This window comes from Aptenodytes forsteri, unplaced genomic scaffold (assembly GCF_000699145.1).
Source record: "Aptenodytes forsteri isolate BGI_AS27 unplaced genomic scaffold, ASM69914v1 Scaffold241, whole genome shotgun sequence".
Taxonomy (NCBI): domain Eukaryota; kingdom Metazoa; phylum Chordata; class Aves; order Sphenisciformes; family Spheniscidae; genus Aptenodytes; species Aptenodytes forsteri.
Genome location: NW_008795252.1, coordinates 6,400,603 through 6,419,927, shown reverse-complemented (window position 1 = coordinate 6,419,927; position 19,325 = coordinate 6,400,603). Strand labels below are relative to the sequence as shown.

At 38.1% G+C, this 19,325-nt stretch overlaps 1 protein-coding gene across 1 annotated transcript; it reads right to left on the bottom strand.

Moving 5' to 3' along the window:
• Positions 1 to 178: 178 nt before the first annotated feature.
• Positions 179 to 19,313, bottom strand: PYROXD1 (pyridine nucleotide-disulphide oxidoreductase domain 1). Its single transcript, XM_009279005.2, has 12 exons — positions 19,201 to 19,313; positions 14,675 to 14,755; positions 12,341 to 12,460; positions 10,748 to 10,876; positions 8,853 to 8,926; positions 7,751 to 7,911; positions 6,524 to 6,624; positions 5,090 to 5,219; positions 4,068 to 4,180; positions 1,726 to 1,848; positions 1,294 to 1,431; positions 179 to 764 (listed from the first exon to the last, which is right to left on the bottom strand). The coding sequence occupies exons 1-12, from the start codon at positions 19,279 to 19,281 to the stop codon at positions 516 to 518; spliced, it is 1,500 nt and encodes a 499-aa protein (XP_009277280.1). The 5' UTR covers positions 19,282 to 19,313; the 3' UTR covers positions 179 to 515.
• Positions 19,314 to 19,325: the final 12 nt, after the last annotated feature.

Below are 19,325 nucleotides of genomic sequence, written 5' to 3'. Positions count from 1 at the left end.
GTCCGGAGGTAGCTTTAGGCAGGTAAGGCAGCACCATCACATCCTGGCTCACAAGGGTGGTTTACTGGTTGGGATGAGGAACATGCATGGCAGCAAGCCATGGGGCAAGTGTGCTCTGGTAACCGTGGCAGGTGAATCATGCTTGCTTTGGGGAAGAAGGGGGCTATGAGGCAGGCATGGGATTTAACATGTTTTATTTACTTTTAGAAAGTGAAGGCTAGCTCGCATTCAAGTGAATGCAGTGCTACCTTAACAGTGCAGTGAAGCCCACTTTTTAAGACTGTTCTAGCCCTGTTCCCATATGCTCATCTAATCTAGACGAAAACTTTTTGCCAACACTAATCCACTTGCTTTTGTTGCTGCATTTCTACACAGATCAATTTAATTTGCTGGTCAGTATTTTGACAAGATCAACGCAAAATCTTAATAAGGAATTGCATTTATCCCTCATTTCCGGTAATCCTGAGGAAACAGTTTTAGAAGACATATTACTTGGTGTCAAAACAGGGTTTTGTTCAATCAAAATAATCTTCTATATCAATATCTGGATTCAGGAGATCTTCACCATAGGCTGAAAGATCCATCTGATTTAAAATTAAGTTTTCGAAGGTTTCTTCCAAGTCCGTTTCACCAATCAGCACAGCTCCCATCATTCGGCCATTCTGCATCACGACTTTAACATACTCTTGTCCCTTGGTACATCTCAGCATGAGTTCATGGTCTAAACCCAAGCCTTGAGCGTTGTATTTCCCCAAAACCACCACCTAACAGAAGGAAAAAGAAAAAGCACTCCTAAGATCATTGCAGTGGCTTTTAGTATTTCTGCTGATAACAGGTCTAAGCCTCAGAAGACTGAGGTAAACAGGGAAATATTTGTCCCTAGGGAACCTCCTCCCTTCGTTGGCTCTCAAACCCACAACAAAATTAAAAATCTTCACCTTGACGAAGATTCACGTACACAAACCCAATAATGAACCAGTTACCATGCTGAACTGTGTTGCATTTATCCATGAACAGAAACTTAATGAACTGGAATATATACAGAGATGCAAAATAGATCAATTGTCATTCACCAATTAAAATTTGTAATATATATCTGTAAAGATATTTGCCCTCTTCAGTTTCAGCATTCAAAGTTAGTATGAATGCAGAAAATCTAAACTAAGATTAATTATTATATAGAGGAAACTTTTGTCAATATTAAAGCATCTGCTCAGTTTTGGCAAGTGAATATAAGCAAGCAATACGTGTGTTACTCAGTGGTTTAAGACTATTAGACTGTATTTACTTTACCTTGTAATTGAAAAATTTTGTAACGTGAGCAAATAGTTCAAAGCTGAAATCCATATCAATAGATTCCCCTAAAGTATCTGCTACCATGCATTTTGCTGCATACCATCCCATCTGCCTAGCTTGAGTCCACAGTCTCATCTAAAAAAAAATCAAAAAGATTTAAAAACACAGACACATGTCACTGCGCAGTGACTGACACTCGCTATTCTCATCAGCACATACTACGTATTTTCATTGTACTCAGAAAGGCTGAACAGCTTGGCTTTCAGCCACAGAGATAAAGTTATCTGTCATCAACACACCCGGGATTATTTACTTGTTTGCTGGATTCCGCTTCAATTAAACTTTCTTTTCTCCCATCTGTGTGATAGCATGTAATTTACTTTGTAGATTAGACTGCTGCTGAGCGCACAATCCCATGATTTGATTTACCTGATGCCACACTGGACTAGGTTCCCACGACGCCGTGCAGATATCTCCAGCTGCATATATATCTGGCAGGGATGTGCGCATGTGTTTATCTACATTAAGACCTCCATCTTCACCTACAGCAAACTAAAGTATTTGCACAGATCAGCAGTAAGAAAAATAATCATTTAAACTAAGTAATTCAACTTCATCCATGTTACACAGTCATCTCACTTGTTACGGCAGACTCCGAAAAAAATTTCAGTGCTTAATCATGAGATTTGAAGACAAAGTTATATCAATAAATACTACAGGAACCCAGCAAGATGCTCTTCTGGATGCCATGTAGCAACAGAGAAGGTGGTCATTCAGTGCAAACAGTTTATGGCTATTCCTTCTTGCACCTGACCTGACTCAATTAGAAAAGACCGATAACCGCAAGAGAAACATGGTGTTCAAACCTCACAATCTCAAGACTCCTTCGTCTTCAAGGGAAGAAAACAGATCCCCCAAAGAGTGCCATAATGAAGTATTTTTCACAACTGTCCACATATAAAAGTATTACTTCCCCATACTGTAATGCAACCCTGCCCCCTGCAGAATTTACCCTGAATCTTACCAAACCTAGAGCCCTCCAAATAAGCAAAGACAAAATGAGCCCACAAAAGTAGAATTTCCTAGCAATCTCTGCATTCTTTTCTCACCAGGTTTAAGAACAGAGCAGTGTTGCATTTTACAAGTGACCTTCACATATCCTTTAAAATATCGCAAACTATGTATTAAAAAAAGCTTAGAATAGCATTACATACTGAGTAAAATTATTTAACATGAGACTATCTAGAGTGGCAAGACCCCCGTGGTAAGATACAAAGCATTAAGCATTACTTCTAGAACACAGCATAGGTTTTCAAAATATTGCCACAGATACCTAGGCAGGGAAGCAAGAGAGCTTGCCAAATTTCAAGTCACACCACGTATGTTACAGGGACACCGAGTCTTAAGAGTTCATTTTGTATTTTTGCCAAGGCCACAAAATACCATTGCAAATACCTAATTCCTAATCTAAACTTCGTAACATAGGTTTGAAATATTTCATGGCTCAACATCAGAGGTATGTTTTCGTAATTTTCTTCTGATTTATTCAGACGATAGCATTTTACTTCCTAATCAGAAGGAACTGCAAAACACCAAATACCCTAACATACAGGTTTTGGCTGGGATGGAGTTAATTTTCTGCATAGTAGCTAATACAGGGCTGTGTTTTGGATTTGTGCTGGAAACAGTGTTGATAACACAGGGATGTTTTTGTTACTGCTGGGCAGTGCTGACACAGAGTCAAGGCCTTTTCTGCCTCTCACACCACCCCACCAGCGAGTAGGCTGGGGGTGCACAAGAAGCTGGGAGGGGACACAGCTGGGACAGCTGACTCCAACTGACCAAAGGGATATTCCATACCATATGACATCATGCTCAGCATATAAAGCTGGGGGAAGAAGAAGGAATGGGGGGACATTTGGAGTGATGGCGTTTGTCTTCCCCAGTAACCGTTTACGCATGATGGAGCCCTGCTTTCCTGGAGATGGCTGAACACCTGCCTGCCCATGGGAAGTAGTGAATTAATTCCTTGTTTTGCTTTGCTTGCATGCGCGGTTTTTGCTTTCCCTATTAAACTGTCTTTATCTCAACCCACGAGTCTTCTCACTTTTACTCTTCTGATTCTCTCCCCCAGCCCACCAGGGGGGAGTAGGCAAGTGGCTGCATGGTGCTTAGTTGCAGGCTGGGGTTAAACCAGACACCTAAAATGGAGATAGAATGATCTCAAGGCCTGAAAATTCACATGGCAGCTATGAACTCTGTAATCATCATCCACATTTGGATGCTGATTCAAAGTGTGACTTCCCTCGATGAATATGAGCACCTTTATAGCTCAGTTTCCTAAATGAAAATTACTGGAAATAACTGATTCCTTCCCAGGAGAAAATTTTAAGATTTGTAAGATAAGAATATGGTGCAGAGTTAACACAAAAATTATTCTATATTTTTGCAACATCAACCAATTATACAAGTGTTTTTCTCTCTTTGTATATGCTTAATCTTAACAGTATATTGTATATATACTATGTATCAGTACATATCATGAGTAGCAATATAATAAGCCAAGAACAGTAGTGAAATTAATTTTTATCATGTTGGGCATTTCCAGTATCAATGTACCTGCCTTATTTTGAAAGGCTGTACAACATTCAAAACCTTTATTGATCAGTGTTTCATGTCAGAAGCATAAACCAGCTGAAAGAGCTTATTTCACCTTATTTAAAAAAAAAAAACCAGCCAGCTTAAACTTCAAAAGACATCAGTATACTTACACTATTGCCATCAAGAAATGGTTTAACATTTGGCACAACTCCAGTTGCACTGACAATGAAATCGCATCCATAAATTTTTCCATTAGTTAATTCCACATATACAGGCCATAGCACTGAAAAAGGGGAAAATTTTGCCCTGAGAACATAACCAACAGAAGTTATTTTATTAATGATGTCTTATTATAAGATATGAAATAAAAAGAAGAAAAAATAGCTTTTGAGATATCTCATTGATTAGGTAGGGAAAAAATAAAAATAAAATAAACCCCTAAAACCAGAGGTTACCTACAACATTTCTTAACTTCATTCAGGACTAGAAAAATGAGATTTTGGAGCTTAGCTCCAAGTCCTACTATTAACTTTCTCTGGAATTTTCCTAAATCAAAGCCCTCATTTGTCGGGGGAAAATACTGTGTCCTGCCACTGCTTCAGACCCACGGGATGGTCTCTGAAGTACGCAATTGCCAAGTATTCTTTTACATATAAATTTACAGATGCACAGGAAATGCCTTATAAACAGAAAGAATGTCAGAGATCTGACTTCCTAGAATCGTATGCTGAAAGTAACTGGCTATTAAAATAGTATTTTAAATATTAATTTTCATTCATATTATTTATAGATAGAATTATTCATGAAACAAGTTATACTTTGTTCTACTTTCTTTGAAGGATTACATCACAGTTCTGACACTAAATGTTTTTTGGGGTTTGTTTTTTTTTTTGCTTCTGTTTTAACTCTACTGTTAACATATGATTTTATTGGACTGTCGCAAGGAGGGAATATTCTGCCTACAGGATTTAGGTGACTTTGTGGAAAGAGGGTCTGACCCATAACATTTTGTAATTCAATTGTAGCCCATAAATCAAATTCTCAACTACTCTAAATTGCTAGAGCTCCATTTAATTCATAAAGGATTTTTTTTTCCAAATCTGTATTTGCTCTCAAACAGCAAACAAGATCAAACATGCTCCAGCACTGCTTCATCTTCAACATGTGCTTTCTAATCAGCACTGGCACCTACCCTCATCTGGTTCTACATTTTTCTCTTCCTTAGGAAAAGTCAAAGAAGTCCGTTGCAGTTGTATAAATTCTTGCTGTAAGTATATTTTCTTTACTTCACATAGTGTTTCAATATGTACTTTATGAGAAAAATAAAGAAAGATTGACAAAATTGTAAACATAATGATTAGCAATAACAATATTTTTAATAGCAAGTATACCTTCACCTAAATTGACATGTTACTAAACTGGAAAAGAAAAAAAAATACAAAACCCCACACATATTCCATCCTAAAGCATGACACATTAGCTGAGTTCCCACACTTTTCCCTTTTTTGGCACAGATCTAACCATAGCAAATGGCAATTTACCTGCTTTTTCAGCAGATATCTGATGTTCCTTGAAATTTCATGACAATTTAGATTTTTCTGGCATGCCAGAAAACATTCAAGTTCACCTGAGTTTACAGGAACAGAATTCGGAACAGAAAAAAGTAAATTCATCTCTCCTATCTTTCAGTATTTGAAACCCTTCATTTTTCTATCATGAATTAAATTCTGATAACAATAAGAGGCTTATGTTCCAAATGCTGTAAGAAGAAAAATATACCCTGTTCCATCAACCCATGTTTCAACCACTTACTCTTATTCTGAGCTCGAGACAGATGTTGGAAAGTTACCTGTTTCTCTAAACCATTTTGTGGATTCAGGCCTCGAACAGATTTATTCTCCACTACACAAACACGTTTCCACAGCCTTCAACAGCCAAAATACCACCAATTACTCTGTTAAATATCCTAAACATCCTTTAGTTGGTACTGTAAAGCCATTGCTGTAGAATCTATGACTGATGACCTTTGAAAGGACCTTTTTTTTTCTCAAATGAGTGTAACAGATGCAAACACCTAACATCTAAGAAATTAACAAATAAAAACCTGATAAACAATTATGAAATGTGAGGATTTTTACTTTATTTCAAACACAAAACTCTTCACAATGCTCATGTCCACTACTGATTTTGCATTTCATTACCTGCTGTGACAGGAGACTGATGCTCCCTGTACCTCTGTACAAATCTGACTGTTCTATTTTTCACATAAGAAAATGTACGTGTGGCAGCTAAAATCAGGACAATAGAGGAACCACTGCTTCTGGTTAAAACTAGGATTGACACCAGATCTGCAGAAATATCACAAACAACATTTATGTTTCAATCTGAAGAGCAAATTGCTAAAACTATACCAGTGGATCCGATCAGCCATCTTCCTCTTCAAGCAGAAAATTACTTTATTTGTGTTAACATTTTCCTGTTTAATTCTGACAGAACAGGAAAATCAGTTCAAGCACATTTTGTTTTTATTTTTCTAATAATCCTGAATGTGACATTTTACATTCTGTCATCCTCACCCACTTAAAGCAACATTTAAACAAATGTGTAAGCAAGATTATGACCATACCTCTTTAGTCCCTTTAAGACATAAGCCCTCATGCCAATCGGGGCCTAAGGCACTGCCCGGTTTGTCAGACGCTGCTCTACGTCTTTCTTTTTCCTCACTTCCTGAAGGAAAGAGACAGAGAGTAACAGACTTAGCGTGCATATTTCACTGCCTGCAGAATTCAGAACAAGGATTCTCAATTAAGAGAAATACGATCTGGTTGCCAGAAGGGAAGAAAAAGAATGTGTAATGTCCCAAAACCCATTAATTTGCAGACAAATCAAACTCCAAGCCAGTATTTTTAACACCTTTCAACTTCATGCCTTTCATTACTTCACTCATCTCCGAAACAACCATGCCACTGTTAGGTGCCTGCATGGAGACCGACCCCCAACAGCACCAGAGTTCTGGAGACCCACGGTAGACTTAGTTGCTCAGTATCAGTGCTAATACTTAAATTGATGTCCATCTGCTAGCAAATGTACACCATCCCCTCCATTGCATGAAAGTGCAAATTCTAACATACCATGATACATCTGAAGAACCTCAGGTGCCATTTTGTGATGTTTAGGCTGACTCTCTTACAATTTATTCTTCCAACACCATCCCACCATCCCCTCCAATTGCATGAAAGTGCAAATTCTAACATACCGTTGATACATCTAAAGAGCCTTGGGTGCCATTTTGTGATGTTTAGGTTGGAAGAATAAATTGTAAAAGAGTCAGCCTAAAGTCTAGAACCATGCTCTTCTTTTTGTTATTATTTTAGTCCTATATATGTTTGTGTAATGTTTGTTCATGCAGTTCTAGTTAACTGTTGTGATTAAGACTGCAGTTTCACTGCATCTGTAATAATGTTCTGTGAGGTTTCATCTTGTCCTCCAATAGCTCATTACGGGAAAGCTCCTTCCTACATAATGCTGACGTAATTCAGAAAAACATTAAAATATTACAGAAAATAGAACAGGTTCTTCAGCAGATGGAATACAGGAAATGAAATGTAAACTTGGCACAGCTATAAAGATAAGCACATTTTTTTACAGTTTTTAGGTAACTATTACATGCTGTCACATGTCTACATAAATTCTGGATTGTTTTTATATCGCTTTTTTACTGTTATTTTTTTAAAGAAGGAAATGCTATTGATAACAGTAAACCTTATTTACGGCCTGCTAAATTAACTGATCTTAGGACTATCTTTAATATTAAATGCTGCTGCTGCAGCGTTAGGAGACTAAAACACCATACCTTCCATTGTATATTTGGTTCTTTTACATTCAATTGGAGTCTCTCGGTTTTCAGCAGTTAGCTTTGGAATGAGAAATTCAGCTGCTCCTGCATCAAAAAAAGTGTTCCCAATGGCTTTGTCTTTGATAGCCCAGATTACTTCACAGCCGTGAATTTCATACCTGTGGACATTTAAACAGTGGATAAAATGACAGACTACCCGAAAGGGATCTGACCCTTAGCAACGCAACTAGAAGCATGCCAGGTTTCATTCCAGAAGCTAAAAATAAGAGATCCAAGACTTTTAAGCCTATCAAATCCACTACTGCTTCTAAATATTTACATAAGAAACTCATTAAAAAAAAAAATCTCAAGTTGACAGGTCATACTTTCTTACCAGCACAACCTCAACTGAACCAGGGTGGGGGGTGAGGAGAGGCAGATCAAATTTATAATACTACTTAGTATTTCCCGTTCCCCACGATGAAAAAAACGTGTATTTTTGCCAGACTGCCCACTGCTAAGAACAGACATTTGGATCTTGTTTGTACTACCTGGAACATGAACTGGTAAAGACATGCAGAGGACAATCTAGTGAAAGTGAAAAAGTGATTCCCTGCAACACAAAACAAGACCATATAATTGTGTAATACAGATGTTTCTGTAATCTAGCAGACTGCAGGACCACACGGTTCAATATCCTACCCGTGACAAAGGCCATGTCAGACACTTCAAAAGCTCTAACAACTTAAATTAGGCTTGGTGCAAGATAAGCTGCCTCTCTCTTCCTGTTACATTTCTGTCTCCAGAAGTCAGACAAGTTTTATAACTTAAATATTGCCCTTAATAGTCTTAACAGAAATCTCTGTTGATGCCAAATCAGAAAAATGCTGTATATTCTTGATATCTATGTGTCAAAGCTTCTTCTGAAGCTTGCTGGATTTTGTGACAGTAAGCGCCACTATACTGTGAAAAAGTTATTTTAATAAATTTTGCTACTAAATGATTTAAGAGCTACAATTTTATGTCAACCTTCTCCCAAACTCATGCACGCTAGATTTAACATAGCATTGTTAAAGATTTTATTTGCATATGTATCTTTAAAACTTAGTCATTTACTTACACCAATTCAAGTGCAATCCCACCATTTCCTACCACTACTATTCTCTCAGATTGAGCCAAATTCTTCTGAAAAGCCTGCATTAAGAAACACAAAAAAAGGTCAATTACAACTTAGATCACATGTTCCCTCATACTGATCAATTACATACTTATCGATATTTTCTTGCTCTCTTAGTTGTCTTGTTTTGATTTTCTCAGACTACGGATACACATCTTCTTATGCTAAGATCTGTTACAGAAGCTAATGAAACCTGTGAGTTCTATCACATTAAGGGATGAAGTTATATATACAGCCTTACAAGTCTCAAATTGAGACAGGAGAAGTTAAATAATTACACTTAGGCCAATTTGACAGAACCCTTAATAGAATCCAGGAGACTTTTCTCTGTCCTAGAGATCACTAGCATTGTGATATCTATTAATCCAGTTTTATCACAACTTGCATAACTTTCACAGTAATTTGTATAACATTAAAAAGGCAAAGATAGCAGAAGTTTAGGAATTTAAAAATTCCTGATCAAAACTCAGGAATTAAAAAAAAATAATTTGTAGCAAATCAAAGAACCAATTTTATTCATGCAAAAAACTTTCAGAAAGAAACAAGTCTCCAAATCCATCTTAGTGGTGAGAGAAATAAAAAAAAATATAGCCCAGACAGTATTTTTTCGATCATAATATAACCATGTCAAGTATTTTCTTTCAAACAAATTAAGAATCACAACTATCAGACCAACTATTGCAGTTACACGAAAATCCATTCATCCATGCTTCCAGTTTACCTAATTGTATCAGAGAACCTAAACATGAAAACTGCAGTCCTTTGATCTCTTCAGAGAAGGATACTGAAGTTGTATCAGAGGGGACTAGTGAATGCAACCAGTCACCATTAAAAAAGCCCCCAAAACCAGAAACAAGTATTTTCAGTCTCATTCAAAGTCCAACATCAGTTTTGACAAATGATAGCCCAGTTTACTGTTTCCCACAGTGGCCAATAGTGGATGCACAGGGAAGACCATCAGAAGATGACAAGCACACAACAATACTATCCTAGAACACCCTCACAGGTTCCAGACACCTGATGCCACTCAGGTGGCATCTTTCTCTTCAATTTAGACATGATAAATTTATCAAAGGCTGTCTTTTTTGTGTGTTTTTTCTTCCCCCTTCTTCTCCTTCCCTTTTTTTTCTTTTTTTAAACTCAGGTAAAGTTTTAATATTCAAAACAAACAACAACAACTTCATAGTTTCACTTCAGCTTGCTGGAAAAAGTAGCTCCTTTTTTATTCTCAGCATCAAACTTCATTTGATGAATTACAGTTCTTATGTTACGGAGAAGCAGTGTTCACTTTCACCCTGCCACCCTAATTCTAAAGGCCTATAGCAGTGAAACCACCTCACTTTCTACTTCCAAACTGAAGTTTTAGTCTATTAAGTCATTCCTCATGTGAAAACTTTTCCACATCTTTGACTATAACTGTAACTCTTTTCTGTACAATGAGGAGAGGCTACAGTAGAACTAGAAAAGTGTCCTTCAGTAGCTTTTCACTGTAAGAAGTAGCCCTTCGTACCTTCTCAGGGAAGTTTCTACTGGTGCCTACTTCCCGTTTATATTTTCAGTTTGGCTTCTGCCTGGAGGGTAAAAGAATACCATTTATTCTAGATTATCATATTTGAAATATTGTCTATGAGCTATCTATAAACTTAATAAATTTAGTGATAAATTAATTTAATGGTATTTTAAGGCTACTTCCCTGCTACTGAAAGTGTTCCTGTTTAAGGATATATATAATAACAAATATCATCTTACGTTTCTCCATTTCACTCCGCAATCATTTTTAGTATTTTGCATCAGAAGCAGAAATATATTATACACTTATGTGTCCAAAACACATTTACCTGTGCACTGTCAGTATCCCGGATTCCTAACACATATGGATTTCCTTCAAAAATTAATTTTGGTTTTGCTCCAGCACACAGGCAAAGTTTTTCATACATATATTCTTTCCCATCTTCAGTGAAAATTTTCTGTTAAAAATTAAATGAAAAGAAAAAACAATTGGAGACATCTAAGAGAACATCAGCTTTTTTTTTTCCTTAATGTCACAGTATTTTGCGGATACTAAAAGCTGTAACTGGCTTCTTAAAGAGCAAGCCTTCACACCCTCATTGATTGCGTGTAATTTATTTGCATCACACTCACCACAGACTTACAAGCCTAAATATATGACATTATATGACGGATAAAATGGAAAGTGTACACAGTGCACTCAAAGAAAGACGAAATATAAAGATTACCACTCGGTGGCACTCTGTACTCACTATCTGTGCTAAAAGAATCGGTTTTCTATGTGACAATGTCACAATGACAATGTCCCCCCACCCCAGTAATAGATGTAGACCTATGCGCTACTATGTATTAGCAATTAAGAATCTCATTCAAAACACTTCAACAACAGTAAACCCGTGTTAACTTAACCAGCCACAGGCTAGAATACAGTTTAGAAAGACCGCAAATTCTGTTCTTTGCTAAAGAAAAAGGGTAGGCACTAAACAAGCTACATCATTCTGCAACAAACAATACTTAAATTTTAACATTTTATGACCTTATTTGTTGTTTTCCAAACTATAAGCTAAATAGTTTACACTGGTTTTGCACAAAGATAGTTTTTAAAGGTTTTCAGAAAACAGAGGCAAAAGATCCTCCAAATCCATATACATGAAATATTCATGTTCACAGAGACATACCCAAACTAAAACAACATAATAATAATGATACAAGAATATAATTCAATTTGGAATATTAGCAGAATTATAATCTAAGTCGAATCATATCTCTGACTTAAAATGAGCAAAACCAGTTTTAGATCTGAATGCGAGTTTCTGATAAACGGTGAAGTGAAAAATAAAATGTCGAGCTGACACAGAAACTAACAAGGATCTGTATATGCTGTACACTGCTCATACTTGCAACATATTTCCTGCTAAAAAGAAAAGGTGGAAATGTTGCTTCTTTCAAGAATTATTTTTTTTTTAATCATAGAGTTGTTAATATTTTGGTCTCTGTAGCAACAAGCAGTAATTCGGGAATCAGCTATCTCCAACCAAGGGTTACAGAAATTTTGACACCTATATTGATATACAGTATTGGTTTCATTGACTGGTTTCCCTGCTATTCCAATCAGGTATTCAATGCAATATCTCTAAGGTGTCAAAGATTTAAATCTAAAAGATACAGTTTCTTAATTAACAAGTAATTTTTCATCAACAATTATGCCCCCTGCATATATTTCTACTTGAACAACAGCGTAAGTGATAAGTGAAATTGAAGTTAGGAAGTATTTTCTTGTAATTTTGGTAACTTAACACTTTAATAACCAAAATGTTCTTCAACAGAATTTCACACCCAAAATATTCACCAGTTCCTTAGATTTTTTTTTTTAAATAATTTGAAAAAAACACATAAAAGTAAAAGAGAAAACATTAGCTTACATGTTCATCACTTTTCAATTGTTTTACTCCAGACTGTATAACTTTAATATTGGGATATCGTTTTCCTAACAGAGAGCTTGGTTGCTCTTCTACATCAAATTCCTCAAGTTTTTTGGAGACCTGTAGGAAGAGAGGTATTTTAAAATATGAATCATTTATTCATCTCTTTTTCTAAAGCTTGTAACAAAATGTGTTATGTTCGTTTCCAGTAAAGAAGTCACAACATAAAGCCCATACTGTCTCAAAACACGTTATCATGGTACTGCTAAAAGTTCCTTTTCATATACAGAATCTTTTCATGCCTATTCCTGGTAAGAGTCATAGTAGCACAGAGAATTTTAATTCTAAAGGTAGAGACTAAGCAAAAATGGAGAACCCTGATGGCTGCTCTAACTGCTGTAACGTTTTATTCCACATATAGACTATATTATTAGAGTTGGCAACACTGCTTTTTAACTTAGCTGATGCAGTGTTAAGACCCTGTTTTTCTGTGTGTTATAACTTTGATAAAATAACTCAGTGATGTTCCCCCATGCAAGCATCTTCCTCTCCTCGGTATTTTGGGGAAAAAAAAATTCAGTCAAAATAGCTTAGAGAATTATGGAAACACACTTTCATCTGGAATAAATATTTTCATTCTATTTAAAAAAAAAAATCTGGTGACATTTTGTTCAAAAACCTAATGATTCAAAAACCTCCTGTTGCCAGTACTTGGCCCTTATGTCAGGAAAAGCGCTTACTGTTGTTCAGCTTGTAAGCAGGACATGTAAGACAAGTGTTTAGGTAAAACAGATTCAACACCACCCCAAAGCACTTACTCAGTTAGCATCTCATCCATAGTCACTATCTGATACTTCAGAGATTGGGGCCAGTGGGGGGAAGAGGCAAACCACAACTTGAAAACATTCAAGTAAGTTATGTTGATTTGGGATTTCTTCCAGAAGGGAGCGGCTGCATGGGAACCTCCAGGTCGTCTACTTTATAGAACATTCAGAGAGTCTGGAACACAGCTAGGAACCAGAAGCCACACCATGCTTGCAATTCAGAGAGAAATTAAGATGATCATGTCCAAAACTTAGAGATGCTGCCTTCAAATACTGTTTAGCTATTCCCTTATTCTTCAGATACTGAAACTTCTGCCGATGTGAATTACAGACTTTACATCTCTGCAACGTGTGTCTTTCCTGGATACTCGTGACCCTACTGTCAGCACTCTCAAACTCAGAAGATATTCTTTAGTTGGGTGTTACTCTACCAGTCTCAGAGAGCTCTCAGTCTCTCAGCTATGTTCTCAGCACCCCGTTAGCTCCGGACAAAAACCACAGTGCAAAAGGAAGAGATGCTGATAGCCAATTACAGCCACTAAATGCAGAAGAACTGCTGTTCAAATCTCTTTATGCTTTATTTTCCCCCCTGTAGTGATTTGAGTTAGGCATTCATACACCAGGAAGAATTATGTTAAAACCGGGCTGTCAGATAAACCTCAGAGTGGTCTTTCTTTACTTGTCATGAGATACGCCTCACCTGTTAAATGCCATGTTTCAGAAAGAGTCATGAATATAAACGCCAGGTAGAAGCCCAGCTCTTGGTGTCTTAACTTTCCCCGAGAGGTAACAGCTAACTTCTCACTGGCTGGCAGCTTTGCATCCTGAGTTCTGTGCAATCCAGTCTCCACCTCTTTCCATGCCCTATGGTAGAGTTCAAAGCTCCCTCAGAGTGGGAAAAAGAGTAGTGCTTTCCAAGCTCCGAGTACCTCTGCGAAACTAGTTTACTGAACCTACTAGCCAGAAATCCGAACTCATGCATGGATTTTATGGTTTTGTTTTTTGGTTTTTTTTCAAACCAGCAGGAAAGAGGTCATTGAATCACCAGCTGCTGGAGATGTAGACAAAGCTGAAGGCAATTTCACAGAAGGCTGTGCCTTTTTTTTGTTACTTGTCAGAAGTCTGTTTCTGCCTGAAATTCAAACACACTACTGTATATGAGAACCACTAGCCAGACTAAGTTTCTTAAGTAATTTATTCCAAAGATACCATTTCAGTGCTTAAAATGGAGCATACCCATTAACAAAGCAGTGAAATAAAGCTTCAGTATCTTAGAAAGTACTTCAACCATGTAAGTACCCAGTTTAACCTTTGCTCGAGTGTTGTGAATATATTCACCAATTACTAATGATTATGAATCACGCCAGAACATCTCAACAGTCCTACTAACACTTACCACTGCAGTCACACTAACGTGAAAACAAGTTCAGAATCATAAGCATTTTCAGGATTAGGTTCTAAATTATCTGTACACACACAAACTTCTAAAGAAAAATTAAGTCTCTCTTACCTGTTTGAAATTCGTTACAGCTTTTATAACTGGAGAAGTCGTCATTAAAGAAATGTCTTCTGATGGGAATTCCATGGCCAGCTTATAAAGAAACAGAAATCACGATGAGTGAATATAATCATCAATAGCTTTTGACTTTAAGACAATAAAATTATTGGTGAAAAGTAATATGTGTTACTACATTACTTTAGTCTTGTAGAATCCTATTGGATAAACACTACTTCAAGGTAACGGAAGGAGAACGACTAAAATGAACAGAATTTGGAGACCCAAGATTTTAATTCATTCACATACAAATATATTTTCAAGAACTGCAGCCATGGTGTAAATGACTACTCAAAAGACTATTCTTATAGTATTCTAAAGGCCAACTGTAGGAACACACTATGATCATGTGATTTCTGGAGACACCCAGTTGCTGGACATACTTTTTTTATTGCATAGCAGTGACTAATTGTTCACAGATTTCGTTCTGACAGAGGAAATGCTGATTCCCTATTGGCTATTTTAAGTGTTATTTAGTAAACTAATAAATGGATTATCATCTTCAGAGTGCTACTAAGCAATCCAAGACTTTTACAGGCCCCAAGCCAGAGTGAAGAATTCCCATTTTAAATGTGCATTGCTCTGCCACAGAAAAAAAATCAGCTCTGTCAAGTATAAACCACTCATCTCTGAGGTACAGACAAAACCCAGGGTTCCTTGTCACCAGCATTCTCCAGATGAGCAGAACAGTTGTATAAGCCACCAAGAAGCACATTCATGTTGTACACGAGCAACTGAGTTATAAAGGGACTAGCATGTATTCCTGTATCTCGGACAGGAGCAATGTAACATAGTAGTCTGAAGGTGAAAGTAGCAAAACCTTGTTGCTGGTTTAAGGGAGATTCACATGGTATTACCCTCAGCAAATACAAAGTAATTTAACAAGGCTATGTAAAACTTCATGTAATCCACACTTTATAGCATGAATCCCTAACGTGTTTCACACATATTGCAGCTGTATGCTTTGTATTGATGGACAATAGGAAGAAAGGTTGACATGTAACATACTGCGCAGTTGCTCCCAGCTGTATCTAACAAGCCTCAGAAAAACTACAGAATGCTATGGAAAGCACGCAATCATGTCCAATATCTTTATTAATGACAGATAGTGGGATTCAGCGCACCCTCAGCAAGTTTACAGATAATACCAAGCTGAGTGGTGCAGTCAACGAGTTAGAGGGAAGGGATGCCACCCAGAGGGCCCCTGACAGGCTTCAGGAGTAGGCCCACATGAACCTCATGAAGTTCAACAAGATCAAGTGCAAGGTCCTGCACCTGGGTCGGGGCAACCCCCAGTATCAATACAGGCTGGGGGATGAAGGGATTGAGAGCAGTCCTGCCGAGAAGGACTTGGGGGTACTGGTGGATGAAAAGCTGGACATGAGCCAACGATGTGTGCTCGCAGCCCAGAAGGCCAATTGCATCCTGGGCTGCATCAAAAGAAGCGTGGCTGGCAGACTGAGGGACCCCACCTGGAGTACTGCATCCAGCTCTGGGGCCCCCAGCACAAGACAGACACGGACCTGTTAGAACAGGTCGAGAGTAGGGCCATGGTCAAAGGGCTGGAACACCTCTCTTATGAGGACAGGCTGAAAGAGTTGGGGTTGTTCAGCCTGGAGAAGCGAAGACTCCAGGGAGACCTTATTGTGGCCTTTCAATATGTAAAGGGGGCTTACAAGAAAGGCAGAGGGACACTTTTTACCAGGGCCTGTAGTGACAGGCCAAGGGGTAACAGTTTTAAACTGAAAGAGGGTAGATTTAGATTAGGTCTAAGTAAGAAATTCTTTACTATGATGGTGGTGAAACACTGGCACAGGTTGCCCAGAAAGATGGTGAATGCCCCATCCCTGGAAACATTCAAGGTCAGGGACTCTGAGCAAGCTGGTCTAGTTGAAGATGTCCCTGCCCACGGCAGGGGGGTTGAACTAGATTAGGTCTTTAAAGGTCCCTTCCAAGCCAAACCATTCTGTGATTCTATGTAATAATCATCAGATGTACTCTGTAACCCAAAAAAATTTTAAAGACTGACATCATGTACTTTGCATCACTTACACATGCTCAAATTCTTACCCCTGCCCTCTTATTAAGATTTAATGGTTGTTTGAAACTTTCATTCAGTATTATTAAGGTAACTGCATTTCTTTACCTTTTAAAATACTAAAATTAGAAATCTGCCAGATAGAATATTAGGTTTATTGATGCATACAGAAATGCGTAAGTCATCACAATCCAGAAAGAAATGTTGCAATATAAGCATGAAAGGCAGAAATTATATAAGACATGAAACATTTTGTGACAGAGAAAATAAATCTAACTCAAGCTTTTAAGGAAAATTCAGCTTTTAAGACATTTTGTCAGAGTATTTCAAAATGTATTCAAAAAGTAACTAACACTGAATTTTTTTGAGACGGACCTGATGCAATGATTGTTCTCAGGTAGCTGCCTGAGAAGTCTGAACAACAAGACATCATAATGCATACCCAAAATGCAATATTATGGACAAGTTGTTTATTGCCACTATGTTCCACAGAATTGTACTTGCTCAAAACCAGAACTGAGAAAAATTGTGTTCAATCTTCCTCTTTTATTTAAAGCATGCCCCCAGCTACGGATGTATGACACAGAAATCCTTCCAGAACACACAGTGCCACTTTTAATGGACTTGGGTGAATTAAAACGTATGCTAGAAGACCACTAATACTGCTAACTGTGCTTCCTGCAGTACTGAGAGATGAGAAAAAGAGGCAAGTCTCTGTCATTGCATAACAATCTGATGTGGGTTTTCCAAGAAAAAAACTAATGGTGAGGGAAAGGAAAGAGCATAAGGAAAAGAGGTGTGAATTACAGCAGTAAGTGGCACTCTGAGCTTTGGAAGAAAACAGCCTGAACTCTGTGGCACTAACACAGAAGAAAGTATTTTCAAGAAAACAATAAATTTTAGTCCCTTTTATAGCAATCTTAAAGATTACAGACATCCAATAGCTATTGGAAATAACTGTATTGTGAAACAGGATCATAGCAATTAGACACAATTCTAAATTACTTCCAGGAAAACATAAAGTCTCTGGGAATATTAAATATTGACCCAAATCTTATTCTTGCAAGCACATAAGGATACACAAGTGCCTTAATTATGTGAATAGTTTAATCAACTTTTAAGGGATTACTCATACTAATACAGCATTTAAGTGTCTGTAGTACCAGAGCCCACATATTACATTAACCATGAATAAAAGGAAGAAAACCTCAAACTAATAAATGGTAGAAACAAACCAATTCCATAAAGATGGAGAACAGTATCAATATTTTTTTGTAATTTAGTCTGCATGTGGTTTATACAATGTCAGAAATGAAATATCATCGCTTCATCACCAGAGAATAGATGCATCTGAAACAGTCTTTATACTGCTTTGTAGTTTTAACAGATAAAATATTCTTCACTGAACTAATATCCATATCATTTCATTCCATATTATAGGTTTAAAATTACCTCCAGTTACTGTTACTTTAAAAACACCAAAAACCCTTGAAACCAAGAAACGAACAAATTTTTTTTTTGAGCTTGAACTCATGAAAAGCTGAAGAGATTGGACATTCTCCACTGGTGTACAGCCCTAAACAGGGATCCAATAAAAACAAAGCAATATTTTTATAAAAAAGAGCACACCATAGCAGCCTTCACCTTAGCTGCAGTACAATCCTTTATGGCTATGAGGAATAACGCATGCAGTGCTCCTTCAAGTTTCTGACCTCTTGACTAGCATACAGAATGCCAGCTTTCTCAAGTTACAAAGTTTGAATCCTCTTTTTATGAAGCAGTCGTACGCCCTTATCAGGTTATGTGCATACAGTTTTAACCTCTTGAGAAATATTTCTAGACAGATAAATATCCTTATATTACAACACTGCTTCCCTGGGGCTGGTTTTGTTTTGTGGTGGGTTTTTTTTTTTAAGAGACACAAAATATGGGAGGGGGGCAGGACAAAATGTGTAATTACTGTATAAATGAGAATATTTATACAGTTATTTTATAAATCTAATGAACTGTTTCTACAGAAGTTCGTAAGTTGACCCCGAAAGCATTGATGTCTCTAAGTAAACAGAAATACCTGAGAGATCCCTACAGTCTTGCAGGCCGGTTTCCCCCAGCGTACGGCTGGCCGAGTTCAACGCGCACACGCAGTTACACAGGGCCCGTCCGCCTTACCACCTGCGTACACCCTGAAGTTACGATAGCGCCACGGGGCCGAAGAGCCTCCTCCGGGAGCCCAAGGGTCAAGCCCCGGCCTTACCGGCTGAAATGACACCCTCCCCCCCCGCCCCGCCGGAGCCGAGAGAGGGGAGGGCCGGGGCTGGCGTTCGGGGCCAACATGGCGCCCCCACCCCGGAGCGCGGCAGCGCCTCGCGCCCCGGCGCGAGGGGTCTCCGACGGCTGGGGGTGCGCGCATGCGCGAAGCGGGCAGAGGCGCCCCAGCCCTTACCTTCTCCGCGCAGGTAACCCCTGCGATTCCTCCGCCCACCACCACGAACCGACTCCGCGCAACGCCGGGGGCAGCCGCCATTTCCTCGCCTGCTCCCGAGCGCGCCGGCGACGAAGGAAAAAAAA

Excerpts from the sequence above, each read along its gene's own strand:
- PYROXD1 (XM_009279005.2), bottom strand. The coding sequence starts at position 19,281 with ATGGCGGCTGCCCCCGGCGTTGCGCGGAGTCGGTTCGTGGTGGTGGGC. Across the intron at positions 7,912-8,852 it reads GGGATTGCACTTGAATTGGT|GTATGAAATTCACGGCTGTG; the intron begins GTAAGTAAATGA and ends AAATGTCCACAG. Across the intron at positions 6,625-7,750 it reads AACCAAATATACAATGGAAG|GAAGTGAGGAAAAAGAAAGA; the intron begins GTATGGTGTTTT and ends TCTTTCCTTCAG.